This window comes from Myotis yumanensis, unplaced genomic scaffold (genome assembly GCF_028538775.1).
Source record: "Myotis yumanensis isolate MYYU_CA2020_CCGP unplaced genomic scaffold, mMyoYum1.0.hap1 SCAF_3, whole genome shotgun sequence".
NCBI lineage: Eukaryota > Metazoa > Chordata > Mammalia > Chiroptera > Vespertilionidae > Myotis > Myotis yumanensis.
This window is the reverse complement of record NW_027223754.1, coordinates 26,740,331-26,755,697: the sequence shown is the minus strand read 5'-3', so window position 1 is coordinate 26,755,697 and position 15,367 is coordinate 26,740,331. Positions and strand designations below refer to the sequence as shown.

General features: G+C 39.4%; 1 protein-coding gene across 1 annotated transcript in view; it reads right to left on the bottom strand.

The window, feature by feature from the left end:
• Positions 1-15,367, bottom strand: part of HOOK3 (hook microtubule tethering protein 3) — a 101,744-nt gene that overhangs the window by 74,274 nt on the left and 12,103 nt on the right. The window contains exons 4-7 of the mRNA XM_070408497.1: positions 14,798-14,848; positions 13,105-13,237; positions 4,344-4,411; positions 1,161-1,223 (exon numbers count right to left, since the gene is read on the bottom strand). Coding sequence (XP_070264598.1) covers positions 1,161-1,223; positions 4,344-4,411; positions 13,105-13,237; positions 14,798-14,848 — 315 coding nt within the window. The remainder of the gene's footprint in view (positions 1-1,160; positions 1,224-4,343; positions 4,412-13,104; positions 13,238-14,797; positions 14,849-15,367) is intronic.

Genomic DNA, 15,367 nt, shown 5'->3' with positions numbered 1-15,367 from the left:
GCCCATTATATAAACTCTAAGTTAGCAAAGTATGAACAATTAATCAATTATAACTAAATAATCACTTAATTTTTAAAAAGAAAAAATGGATTAAAATAAAATTATATTAGCTTCTCGTTTCATATGACCAAACCTCTGTGTAATATAAATACAAAAAAATTCATTCAGAGTAACAACTTTAAAACCAAACACACTACAAAGTAAGGGAAGGACAAATTACAACTTGGGTTAAAATTATAGCATGCCCTAAGATTTTCCTGCCAAACATTTAGAAACTATGGAGAAGAAATGAAAGAAGAAAAAGACCACAAAAGCTTCTCTTCAAGCTTTGGGACAGATGTCCCAGAATAGCTGAAACATAGAAAGTGGCAATGTAACTAATTGCCTTTTATTAAAATGCAATAATTAAAATTACAAATTAACTCTTCCATTAAAACCATAAAAACATCCTACAGAGTTCCTTTAAAAATGAAGGACTAAGTTTCTCAGTGCATTTTAAGTATGAAGGTTAGAGGAGACATCTTCAATTGAAGAATAATGTGAAATAAAATGTAAACTATCTTTTTATCATGAACTAGAGGCCTGGTGCACAAATTTGTGCACGGGTGGGGTCCCTTGGCCTGGCCGGCAATCGGGGCCATCTCACCCAGTCCAGATCAACCGGACCCCAGCAGCAAGCTAACCTACCAGTTGGAGCATCTGCCCCCTGGTGGTCAGTGCATGTCATAGCGACTGGTTGAGTGGTAGACAGAACAGTTGACTGACTGATTGGTTGGACACTTAGCATATTACGCTTTTATTATATAAAATAAACCATAAGATTATTTATATCAATGGAAAATGCATACAATTTTCCAGAAAAGCATCTATTGTGTTAAATGTAGTATACAGAAACACATCACTAATAGAAAAAGAAAAATCAGGACTAAAAAACACAAATTACAAGAAATTAAAGAAGTTAATTTATTTTAAAGTGAGTTATGCAATAACAACATGTGTGGTATCCATAAGTGGCTTAAATTCTTAAATTTTTGGTAAAACACAAAGAATTATACCGATGTATTACAAAAGCAATTTCAACTGAATCATCCTTTTCATTAATATTTAAAATTTATCCTTTTCAATCTTTGCATGGATCAAAACAGTGCAAAATTAGATACCTGGCGATCAAGGTCAACATAGGCATCATTTCCAGCAGAGACAGGAGATTCTTTACTCATTAGCTGAAATTAGGATTTAAATGATTTTAACTATGAGGCAAAAAAGACATTCTATATAATATACTTACACAACAAACATGAACACCCAGCCACTATAGAATTATACAAATTAAAATGAAAATGAAAATGTAAAAGGAGTATTTTCTTATACATTAAAACTTTTCAGTCGGGAACTTTGTTTTCATTCCAAGATAATGCCTTCATTTAAAATTACAGGTCTAAATTCTGATACTTATTTTCTCTGTAGGCCCAGTTTTATTCTTATCACTAAAAAGATAAGTTTTTAAGTTAAAAATGTGGCCAAGTATTTAAAAACATGAGTTTTTCAGTAAAAAATGGCAATACTAGCCCTGGCTGATTTGGCTCAGTGGATAGTGTCGGCCTGTGGACTGACAGGTCCTGGGTTCGATTCTGGTCAAGGGCCCGGGTTGTGGGCTCGATCCCCAGTCGGGGGCATACAGGAGGCAGCCGATCAATGATTCTCTCTCATCATTGATATTTCTCTCTCTCTCTCGCTCTTTCTCTCTCTCTTTCCCTTCCTCCCCGAAATCAATAATAAAAGAAGGCATATAATAAATGTGAAGAAATACAGGAAAGTGACATAGTATTAAAAAAAAAAAGGCAACACTAAATATTTTTAAAGAATAAATGTGGGCAGCCTAACAGATGTGGCTTAGCGGATTGAACATCATTCCATGCACCACAAGGTCACTGGTTGGATTCCAGGTCAGGGCACATGCCTGGGTTGTGGACTAGATCCCCAGTAGGGGTGTGCAGGAGGCAGCTAACTGATGTTTCTCTCTCCCTCTGTCTTTCTCTCTCTAAAAGCAATAAAAACATATTTTAAAGAACACACGAGTAAATGTGGACATCACAATATCCAAAAGGTGGGAAAAAGCCAAATATCCATCAAATGAATGAATGGATAAACAAAATGTGGTTTTATCTAGACAATGGAATACTATTCAGCCATAAAAAAATTGATACATGCTACCATACAACCTTGAAAATATGTTAAATGAAACAAGCTGGGCACAAAAGGGCACACATCCAATGACTCCATTTAAATTAAATATCCAAAATAGGGAAATTCAGTGACAGAAAGCAGATTACTGGTTGCAGGGGCTGCAGAGAAGAGGAAATGAGGACTGCCTATTTAATATGTACAGGGCTTCCTTCTGTGGTGATGAAAAAGTTCTGGAACTAAATAGTGGTAATGTTTCCATAACATCATGAAATGTACTAAATGTCAATAATGGCAAATTTTATGTTATATATATTTTACCACAATGAAAATGTGCCTTAAAATAAAAAGTCTACCATCTTACAAAAGCTCTTCAATCCTGTAATTTTATCCAGCTACCTACTGTCCTCCTCCTAAATCCATCAGTCACTAAGCCGATTGATGCAAGCTCTGATAATTTTCAACTCTGTCCACGCTAACTGCTATAACCTAGTTCACCTCCCATCATTCTTCACTGTATAATTATTTAGCTAAAGTCTCTTACTCCTCTACCTTTTTCTAACTTGTTTTTCTCCAATCCATTCTTCTCATTGCACGAATTTTCTCAGATACAGACTTCAATGTATTTTCTCCTTAAAATCTATTCATTGTTTCCCAAAATTCCGACTCTTTTAACAAAGCTGCTCAATATCCTAATGATCTTGTCTCTTGTTTCACCTCTTATTTGTACCTTACAATGTTTGCTACAGGTATTCTTTTAATACCTCCAGCATGCTATACAGGACTTGTTTTCTCTTGTCTCCTGGACTTAAGTACAATTTTTGCCCTTTCCTTACCTTATTTCATCCTTCTGTGCTTGGTCTAGATGCCACTTTCTCTGAAAAGCCTTCCCTAATGTCCCCAACCAGAGTTAGATACTCCCTTGAGGTACTCCTATATTTTTCCCCATAATGGGCACTTTTCATTTTGAATGCCTTAAATGCATCTGAATTGCTTGTTTAGCCATTTCTTCCATGAGGCTTACACTTTGTGAGTCAAGAGACCATGTCTATCTTTTTCATAGTTGTATCCATACTGCCTACCACACCTCGTAGTACATATTAGGTACTCAACAAGTATGTGCTAAATGAATAAAAGGAATATGCACATAGTAAACATATAATCTATTCTTAAAATCTAATTATACATACAAATTTTATATGTTGCTTTGTTCACCTGACAGTTTAAATGTTTTCCCTTTGTCATAAGATACCCTGTTTTGTGTGTTGTTTTTTCACAAGTTTTTATCAGCTACATAATATTCCATGGAATGGAACTATTATATTTTAATCACTTGCTCACCAATGGATAGACCTTTTTCTCCCTACATTTCCGTTTATATAAAATAACGGAAACATGGGGGAAATTCAGTGACTGTTGTGCCCAATCTTGGTCTGAATTTCTAAATAATTCCTTGGGATAGAGTCATAAAACTTAAAAAAAGTTGGTCACAGATTTTACTTTTTAAAATACTACTGATTTTAGACATAATGCCTGTTATTATAGAAAAATTGGAAAATGTAAGAAAGAGTATAGAGCATTCCACCACGTGGCAATGATTAACATTTCTGCACATTTGTTTTCATTCATCTTAACTTTAATGTTTAACAGAAATGGCATTATGCTGTTCATTGTGCTGTTTCCCTAAATATTATAAGCCTTCACCTACGTCACCATGTATTTTTCAAAAATATGGTTTAATGTCTACAATATATCATTGTACCATAATTTATTTATCCATTCCCCTAATGCTGGGCAGTTAGTTTTTTCTGCTTCTAATTTTTGGTACTAAGAAACAATGCTGAAATAAACAATCTTGAGGCATTACAGCAGAGTGGTCCCAGGTATGAGCTCTGGATTCAAACTGCTTAGATCTGAGTTCTAACTATGCATCTACTTCCTGTGTGAACTTGATCAAGTTACACTGTGAGATTTAAATAAAAATGAGAAATTTAAATGAATATGACTTCCTTTAATAAAAATAAGTTATATTTTAAGTGTAAAGAAAAAAATTTTTTAAATGAGAAGAATCTCTCTTTTTAAATTTCTACTTGTATTACTTAAACTCATGTTTACTCCTTTATTTTCTCACAAGCTGTAAGCACAAAGCTCCAACGTACCTCTTGAATGGCTGTCATGACAACATGTTGAACAGATTCTTCCATCATCATAATGGCCTGGATGTACTCTGAAAATAAGAACAATCTGGAATGTCACTGTTCAAGTTAAAGAGAGTCAAGGGAGCAAAGGCTAACCACAAATTCTTATAAGGAGTTGCCAGTGTTCCGATTCTTCCTAGGCATTCCTCATATGACTGCACATACGTGCCATATGTAAAGGCTGCAGATCACAGTATTTATCTTTCCTTAATATGTCACCCAAACCCATCCCCAACCATTCCTTATAAAGCTGAGGCTACAGCTAATGGTCACAGGAATGCAGGATGCTAGGAATGTAAAGCAATGAAATGGTAAACCCTAAAGCCGGGGTGGAAAAAAATACATATTACTGTTCTTAAAATCTAAAAATTATCTTACTTTCACTTTATTCTTTGCTACATGTTAAAAAAAACCTTTGAAGTCTGTGCTTTATTCTTATGTGACATAAAAGCACTGAACTGTAATTCCAACATTAATATTTTCTACTATAGGAAAGAAAAATCTTAATGGACCTGAAAGCTGCTTAGGAGAAAGAATTAAGATGAATTTAACATAGAAACTGATACCACAGGTAAACAAATACTAAATAACCCTGAGCTTTTAAAAATAATGATTCACATCTCTAACAAGCTCAAGCACCAACTTCATCAATCTTCCCCTTAACATTGCTGAAAAAGAGAAGGATCTCTTAGCTCAGTAGTGACAAAATTGGGGGAAAACAATGGCTTGCCTTCTTAAAAAGCCCTGGAAGTAGTTTTTATTATTTTCAAACCCAACACTGGATGACAATAGTGACATTAAATATAAAAAAAATTAATAGGCCAGCTAGATTCCAATAAAAATGGTAAATATGTTTTAACTAGAGCCCCAGTGCACAAAATTCGTGCCCTCTCACAGTTTGGGAGCCCTTAGGGGATGTCCGACTGACGGCTTAGGCCCGTTCCTCACAGGGAGCGGGCCTAAGCCGGCAGTCGGACATCCTTAACCGCAGAGGCGGGAGAGGCTTCCGCCACCGCCACTGCGCTCGCCAGCCGTGAGCCCAGCTCAGGGCTTCTGGCTGAGCGGTGCTCTTCCTGTGGGAGTGTACTGTCCCCCAGGGGGCAGCTCCTGCGTTGAGCGTCTGCCCCCTGGTGGTCAGTGTGCGTCATAGCGACCAGTTGTTTGGTCGATTTGCATATTAGCCTTGTATTATCCTATATAATAAAAGCCTAATATGCTAAGTGTCCAGTCATCCAGTGACCAGTCAACTGTTCAACCAACCAAAGTGTAATATGCTAATGATATGCTAAGGCTGCTCAACTGCTCGCTATGATATGCAGTGACCACCAGGGGGAAGATGCTCTGACCAGTAGGTTAGCTTGCTGCTGGAGTCTGGCCGATTGGGACTGGGTGAGACGGGGCTGGACATGCTCTGGAGCCCTCCCACAGTCCCTCCCTGGCCCGATCGTGCATTGGTGGGGTCACTTGGCCTGGCCTGCACCCTCTTGCAATCCAGGACCCCTCGAAGGATGTTGGAGAGCCAGTTTCAGCCCAATTCCGCAGGCCACTCCCCTCAGGAGGGTACCAGATGCAGGGCTCATGGCTGGCGAGTGCTGCTGTTGTGCTGGCGGCGCACAAGCCTCTTCCAATCGGGACTGATTGGACGTGAGCCCACAGCAGGCGTAGTGGGGCTGGGATGAGCGGGAGCGGCAGGTAGGAGCTGCAGGCAGCATTGGACTGTGGGTTTTGCCCAATCCCCACAGGCCACCCCAAGGGACCCCACCCATGCACCAGGCCTCTAGTATAGGATAACAAACATTTAGAAGGGCAAAATAATTAGGAAATTTTAGCAACATCCTGCCACACATATAAAAACAAACACAAAAACTTGTCTCACCACTCCAAGTGTTATCTGAAGGAGTCTTACTGTGAAATTCTTAAATTGTTCTGTCCCTTTGCCAAGAGATGCATGTCTTTGGAATACCAGACTGTAATCCTTTGCTTTACAGGTAACTTGTTAAAAAGAAAAGAGTATTTTGATAGTACTAATGTACTATTAAAGTATGACATTCTGACATTCTGTTTCTGAATGCCAAAGATTTTAATCAAAAACATGTTTTTAAGGAAGTACTGTCCTCAGAACACCGTATACCCAATCAAATGTGTGGTTAAACACAAATATACACAACACACTTAAATCACAGGCATTGTTCTTAGGCCAACAACAGGACTATATCGTAACTTAAAGTACTATTCAGTTAAAAACAAACAAAACCAAGCCTTTCGTCCAAGTTTAATTTTTTGTTTTGTTAATGAGGAGCACCCGCTGAGTGTTGAAATGCAAGGGAGTGTTTTTAGATATTCTGTTCCAACGTACCAAACACAGAATTCCAAGGCTACTGCAGAAAATGGCATAACTAGAATGACTAAAACAACCCTCAAAATAAAAGACTGTGAACATGGAAGAGAAGAAGCAGTGGCACTGATAATGGGGAAGGAAAACTTAATGACAGCCTACTGGGCGTGAAGACAATGACAGAATAGGGCGGTTAGGAAGTTGTTAGTAAGGTGTGAGAGGGGAAGCGTTAGTTAAGAAGCGGTGTTGCCACGTCAAGGCCCTTCCCCGCGAACACCGTAAGATGCTAAATGATAAAATGATGATGAGAACTACATTAATGTACGATTTTTGAAACGTAAAAATATAATGTAGAAGTCTTAGAAGTCCAAATACAAGTATGTATGATTACTGGGTGCAGAGCAATGAGACTATGCTGAGGAATGAAGTGTGCTATATCGGGAGTTGATCCTGAAAACTTATCTTTTTGGTCCAACATTTACAGCACAGTTTAACAGAAGAGCACTAAGTTTGAATGTGGAAGAGAGAGGGTTTTCTGTCCTTGCCTAGCCTCTCACAAGCCCAACATCTTGGGTGAGTCATGTAATACTTACGAGTCTGAGTTTCCTAATCTGTAAAAAGTAATTTTTTGTTCTGTTAGTGTCTAGTAGAGTACCAAGCAGAAAGGAGACGCTCAGTAAATATTATTATTAGTGTTTTTTCTACTACTAATCTTTGCTTCTTCAAATTTACCACCACTTATTTGTTCCAATTTGAGAAGTCAGATAGTTATTTCCATGTTCTGACCAATTGTTCCTTACTTCTAAATGAAGAAACCATCTTAAAGCCCTGATACTTTTGTTTTTTTAAAAAATATTTTTATTTATTTCAGAGAGGAAGGGAGAGGGAGAGCGACATAGAAACATCAATTATGACAGAGAATTACTGATTGGCTGCCTCCCACACACCCCACACTGGGGATCGAGCCCACAACTTGGGCATGTGCCCTGACCGGGAATCGAGCTATGACCTCCAGGTTCATAGGTCGATGCTCAACCATTGAGCCACACCGGTTGGGCCAAAGCCCTGATTTTTTGTATAGTGCTTTATGGATTATAGAGCAAATACACATACACAACATCACACACTCCTCACGACTATCAGGTTTTGTACGCTCACTCTGTAGATGGGGGAACATTTGCCTGAATGTCTTATCTGATGTTGATCATGTGGTAAATGGCAGTCACTTTAGTAAGCCTTATGTTAATGTCATAAATGTGCAGTTACATATTACCAGGTAATATGTAATAATTCAAAACTCCATTTAATTCAATTCTTAGCTCTCAACTGTGTTCCAGAGAGCAGAGAATGACCTCCAGATAAGTGAGATGTTAAAATCCTCTTCAAAGTTTTCACCATTTATACATAATTTCAGGGGAAACCTGAAACTAGACTTTAAACAGAACACTTGATCTGTGTGAGAAGCTCGATAAATATAATTGTCTTCTTTTCCACAGGACTATGCATATAGTAACATCCTTGTCTTTTCCTAATCTTTCCCTCCAATAAATATGATTAGCCAAGTCATTAATAGCTACACACTTCAAAGGACCCTTACTTATGTATTAAAGATAATCCCAAGAGTTGAATAATCTCCTTACAGAATCCTATATAATAAAAGGCTAATATGCAAATTGTCCCCTCGACCAGGAGTTCGACCAGGGGCCGGCCAGTCAACCGCCTGTAGCCCCAACCCCCCAGCCGGCCCAGCCCCCAATCGCCCCCCCTCCCCCACTGATCGGGGGCGGGGCCAGCTAGCCACCCTCCCATGTCCCCACCCCCCTGCCAGTTGGGGACGATCAGCCCAATCGGGGAGGGCCAGCCGGACCCCACCTATGCACAAATTTGTGCACAGAGCCTCTAGTAAATATATAAGCTATTATCTGAATTCAATCAACTACATTAAATAACTTTTCATCCACCTTTTAAAATCAAAGCATCTGCTTATTTAGTATGTCTTTAATCTTATTATTTATACTAATCTTCTAATCTTTGACAAAAATCTGTTAGATATTTCAGTAATATACAAAAAACAAAATGTAGCCCTAACTGGTTTGGCTCAGTGGATATAGAGTTGGCCTGCGGACTCAAGGGTCCCAGTTTCGATTCTGGTCAAGGGCATGTACCTTGGTTGCGGGCATATACCCAGTAGGGCAGTGATGGCAAACCTTTTGAGCTTGGCGTGTCAGCATTTTGAAAAACCCTAACTTAACTCTGGTGCTGTGTCACATATAGAAATTTTTTGATATTTGCAACCATAGTAAAACAAAGACTTATATTTTTGATATTTATTTTATATATTTAAATGCCATTTAACAAAGAAAAATCAAACAATAAAATGAGTTCGCGTGTCACTCTGACACGCGTGTCATAGGTTCGCCATCACTGCAGTAGGAAGTGTGCAGGAGGCAGCTGATCGATGTTTCTCTCTCAACGATGTTTCTAACTCTCTATCCTTCTCCCTTCCTCTCTGTAAAAATCAATAAAATATATTAAAAAACAAAAAACAAAAAACACAAAATGTAGAAAATTCTCTATTTTAATTCTTGAGTTAAACTAAATAAACAACTAAAATTTCCTGTAAGAGCATGGCTACTAAAATCTAAAAAGAATGGTGCTAGAGCAAAATAAATACATTATTAGAAAAAATTCCTGAATCAGAAACCAATAAAACAATGTTGACAGTTATTAAACTTAGAACTAGAACACCAAAAATTAGCACAGGCAGCAAGTTAGTAAAAATTTGTTTTGTATCACCAGAGGGGGGGTACGACAAAGAAGAAATACCTTTGGGCTTAAAAAAAATCCATCTTTTTCAAGGGTCATATAAATAGCAGTAAAATACTGTCATAACTTAGAATAGTCCCTGAATAGAGGTCGACCAAGATGGCGGCGTAGGTAAACACCGGAGACCGCTGCCGCAAACAACCATTTCAAAAATACAACTAAAAGACTGAACGGACATCACCCAGAACCACAGGAAGGCTGGCTGAAGAGAGACTCTACAACTAGAAGGAAAGAGAACAGCAAATCGAGGCTCAGAGGCGGCGCAGTGTGGAAAATACAAAGGTACCGAGGTGCGCGCGAAAGCGGGCTGGTGGCTGAGGGCACGGTTGTCGTTTTCTGTCGGGAGTGAGTCTCAGACTCTGGGCTCCAGATCCGGGCGAGTCTCTAGGGACCCAGACTCAAACGGGAGAAGCGGGATTACCCGGCATCAGTTGGAACCTGAGGGCAGCTTTCTCTCCGAGGTTTGCAGCAGCTGCCGGGGTTCTGAGAAGCAGAGCCTCTGGGAACGGGACTGAGCGTGGCCATAACTGCTCCCTCCGCCCGCCCTGTTGATCCCGCCCCGCCCAAAGCCTGCGCACAGCCATTTGCCGATCGCCTCAGGCAAAGGCTGGATTAGCGCCTCCCCAGAAGACAGACTTTTCCGCACAGCTGATTCCTATAGCCAGTCGGCCTGAGGGTCAAATCCCTCTAGTGTTAACTACAACAATTAAGGCTTGGCTAGAACAAGACTGCGCACAGAGACCACAAGGGGGTGCACCAAGAAAGCATAAAAGATGCGGAGACAAAAAAACATGACAGAAATGGAGGATATGGAGCTAAGAATCGCAATTTTGAGGGCTTGCCATAAATTTGTGCAGAACCTCACGAAAACTAATGAGACCCTCGATGCTACGATAAAGAAATTAGAAAGTAAGCATACACGGACTGAAATAAAGAATATTATACCCAATAGCAGACCAGAGGAGTACAATAATCAAACCAAAGATTCGACAAAAAACACCCAATTGGAAAAGCAAAATGAAAAAAGAATCCGAAAGTGTGAAGATAGTGTAAGGAGCCTCTGGGACAGCTTTAAGCGGTCTAATATCAGAGTCATTGGAGTGCCAGAAGATGAGAGACAGCAAGATATTGAAAACCTATTTCAAGAAATAATGGCAGAAAACTTCCCCCACCTGGTGAAAGAAATGGACTTACAGGTCCAAGAAGCGCAGAGAACCCCAAACAAAAGGAATCCAAAGAGGACCACACCAAGACACATCATCATTAAAATGCCAAGAGCAAAAGACAAAGAGAAAATCTTAAAAGCAGCAAGAGAAAGAGGCTCAATTACCTACAAGGGAGTACCCATACGACTGTCAGCTGATTTCTCAACAGAAACTTTGCAGGCCAGAAGGGAATGGCAAGAAATTTTCAAAGTGCTGAATACCAAGAACCTACAACCAAGATTACTTTATCCAGCAAAGCTATCATTCAGAATTGAAGGTCAGATAAAGAGCTTCACAGATAAGGAAAAGCTAAAGGAGTTCATCACCGCCAAACCAGTATTATATGAAATGCTGAAAGGTATCCTTTAAGAAGAGGAAGAAGAAGAAAAAGGTAAAGATACAAATTATGAACAACAAACATGCATCTATCAACAAATGAATCTAAGAATCAAGTGAATAAATAACCTGATGTACAGAATGAACTGGTGATTATAATAGAATCAGGGACATAGAAAGGGAATAGACTGACTATTCTTGGGGGAAAAAGGGGTGTGGGAGATGCGGGAAGTGACTGGACAAAAATCATGCACCTATGGATGAACACAGTGGGTGGGGAGTGAGGGTGGAGGGTGGGGTGGGAGCTGGAAGGAGGGGAGTTATGGGGGGAAAAAAGAGGAACAAATGTAATAATCTGAACAATAAAGATTTAATTAAAAAAAAAAAAAAGGAAAAAAAAAAAAAAAAAAAAAAAGAAATTACTTTCTAAAGGGCAAAAAAAAAAAAAAAAAAAAAAAAAAAAAAAAAAAAGAATAGTCCCTGAATACTTTTATACTGCTTCATTTCATCTCCCTTTATCCTCCTCACTATTCTCTAATTATTTTGTCTTTTTGATCCCTCAAAGGTAACATAGGTCTTTCTGACATTCAATTTCTACTATTCAGATTACTCTTAACCCATATTCTCCATATCTTTATAGCACTCATCACTATCAGATTACCTCATTTTGTGTGGCATTATTTATTGCCCTCCACCTCCACTCAAGTACAAGTTCCCTGAAGGTATCATGCCTGCTTTGTCTGATACTGTGTTCCTAGCCCCATTTGTGAAATAAATTCTTCGTACTTGTGAACTAAAATATCTAATTTTAAGTCCCAAGAGCTGACCTGATCCAGTATATCATTATCTACACTAGAGGCTCAGCACACGAAATTCATGCGCAGGTACGGTCCCTAGTCCTGACCTGCGATCAGGGCCATCTTCCCCGGCTGCCCACAGCTGACCCTGCCCCCGCCGCCACTCACCCCCGGTTCCCCTTTCGCCATTGGGTGATTGGTGCCTGATGGCTGAGGGAACGGATTGAGAGGTTGACTGTTCCCACCTGCTCGCAGGCCCTGCCCCACCACGGGTCGCCCTCTGTGTGTGGGGCAACTGGCTGGGCGGAGGCCTTGGCCTGGCACTGCCTGCATCCCCCGCCACCCACCCCTGTTCCCCGTTCACCATCAGGCGATCAGAGCCTGCCGGCCGGGAAAAGAAACCAAGAGGTGGTCAGTGCACCTCAATAGTGACTGGTCCAGCGGTCGTTCTGGTTGTTCCGCCTTTAGGGTCAATTTGCATATTACCCTTTTATTATATAAGGATAGAGGCCTGGTGCATGGGTGGGGACTGGCTGGCCTGCCCTGATGTGGGCCCCAGATCCGGGTGGGAGGTCCCCGCTGGGGGAGGGGGGGCGAGGCTGGCGGTTTGCAGGCCAGCCCGGCCTCACCCCCATGGGGTGAGGATCCCCGCCGGGGGTGGAGCTGACCTTGGCAAGGGACCTCAGGTGGTTTGCAAGCCACCATGCCCCCATTGGAATGGGGGTCTCTGCTGGGGGGTGAGGCCAGCCTGGGCCTGGGTGAGGGTTGCCGGCAGTTTGCAGGCCAGCCACGCCCCCATCAGATTGGGGGTCTTCACTAGGGAGCAAGGCCAGCCTGGGCGAGCTCTGGTCTTTCTGTTCGTGATGGCGTTAAGGTTATATATATAGATTAGCTAATTAAATGATTTAGCTGGACCTTATCCAATTAAGAGTAAATTTCATCACATTTGGTATGGTTAAAAATAATCTACTCAAAGTCTTGTAAGAAGAATATCATCACAATCAAATGTATTCTAACAGCAAAATTAGAGAAAATGGCATTATTTGAGGATAGCCTTCAAAAGATGTTAGTTTGTAGTAGTGATTTATAAATAAAAAATACAGTATGTATCACTTTAAAATATACTATTAAATATGTTTTTATATATTTATATATTAGATATACTTATATATATTTTATATATTATAATATCATTTTAAATGCATATACTTCAAATAAATTACCTTGCTTCTGTTCACAATTCACAGCACAGCCTAAAATGAGCTGAAGCATCCTTCCGAGCTCTGCAGCATCAGAATGCTCCCCAATAAGGTTCACATCAGGAAGGGTAAAGTCATTAATTTGCTGCCCTAAAATCTAAATAGAGATAAAAGGATTAGAGTTGCATTTACATCTATAGGACCAAATAAAGTATCTGATAAAGCCTAGATTGTCGGCAACAGAATTTCACTGCTAAGGACAGAGATGTCATGTCAATCTCACACCCAAGTTCCATTTTTACCCATACACCTAAGTTATAACTATCTTGAGTCACAGCAAGTTAGGCCCCAATCTGGTATATGGTATGTACACTTAGCAAAGAAATTGAGTACTACTGATCCCACTACCACCCCTAGAAAAACTGGATGTGTGCACTCTGAAGTAGAGCCAGTGAGGTTCTGACCCAGGGGGCACCAGTAAGAGTGGAGATTAAATATAGGTTCAGGTCCCAAGTAGTAAGATTCCTCCTAGTCACCTTCACCTATTTGACTCCAAAATGTTGACAGCATGACACCTGTACCAGAAAGGAGAATGGAAGATTCCTTTCTGGGGAAATAAGAGTGATCCCAAAGGAAATGACTTATATGCAGACAAGTGGGTAGGTCTCTGACTGATAACCCTACAGTGAAAAATGAAGATCCTAAAGGCACCGAAGCAGGATGAATGCAGCTGCAGTGTTATGGGTTAGGGGAGAACAGTATAAGAGGAAGTTAGAGGGATCATGCAGTACCTGGCGGCTCACAGTAAGAAGAAAGGATTTGATTCTCAATGCAATAGGAAACCATGGAAGACTTTGAGAAGAGAATGACATAATCAAATTTATATTTTAAAAAATCATCCTGGCTTTAGAGTGAAGAACAGACTGTATGGGGCAAGAGTGAAATCAGGATCACCAGTTGACCACTCTAGTAATCTAAGCAAGCGCTAACAATGATAGCTTGGTATAGGGTGGTAGCAGTAGAGAGAGAAAAAGCTGTAATTTGGAGGCTTAACTAATAGGTTTTTCTGATGATCTCAAAAGAGGAAAGGACTATAGGGTCATTTGGAGGTTTTGGGTTCGAGCAGTAGGGTGGATGGTAGAGTCACATACTGAGATGATGAAGGTAGATGATATAAGTATAAATGTAGATATAAATGCAAGTAAGCTTGTGGGGGGGAAAAACAGTAAGGAAATCACATAGGTTTTTAAGTTGTGTTGTGTCCACTACAAGTTTAAGGTAAAACTAGTTCCACAGCCTGATTTCACCCCCTACCCCCAGCAATTTCTTGACTGTTCTGATGCAGACTGAGAAGATAAACTGAGTTAATCAAAGGAGGGGGCTTCGCTAAGGAATGCAGTAGAAGTACATAAGGGAGTTGATTATAATAATACATGGACTCTAAACCACATTCACAAGTAAGGGAAGAAAGGAGAGAATAAATAGATACAGAAAGCAAAGTTTAACATTAATTAGTGTTTACCTACAAATTATTCATATTATAGTGAAAACTATTTATCCAGGAACCATATAAATGTGGTTGTTTAAACCACATCCTAGAAACTATGGAAGATAAACTGATTATTAATTCTGAGACAATTTTTCCTTTACTTGAAACTATTATAAAATTAAATTATCCTATAGCAATATTTCCAAGCAGAATGAGAAAAGTCTTTACCTCATGATTATAATCCAGGATTCCTTTTAAAATTTTCTTTAGATTGCTTATCTGTTTAAAGAGAGAGAAAACAACTGGATAAATCAAAATACAGTTTAACAAAAAATTTCTAAACTAATCAAACAAGTTAATCATAAAGTAAATATAAAAAAGAAAATTTAATAGCATATTTGAATTACCATCATCATCAAAAAAGGACTCTTGATGGTCTAATTTATTTAATCTAAGATATTTATGTAACAAATTAAAGCTTCCAATAATATTATAATTTCAATATTATGACCAAAATTGGACGGTGAGTGAGATTTAACATGAAGATTAAATTATTCAGATTTTCTGCAGCTAAAGAAAAAATGTACCATCCTTAATGAAGACTTAGTTCAGTGCTGTTTTCCATAGAAAAATGGAGTTGCATCTTACATGGAGGTTAAGTTCTACCAGTAAAGGCATTAGGTAAAAATTACCCTTGGAAATCTTTTCTTTTTTTAAATATATTTTTATTGATTTCTGAGAGGAAGGGAGAGGGAGAAAGAGATATAAACATCAATCAATAGAGAGAATCATTGATCG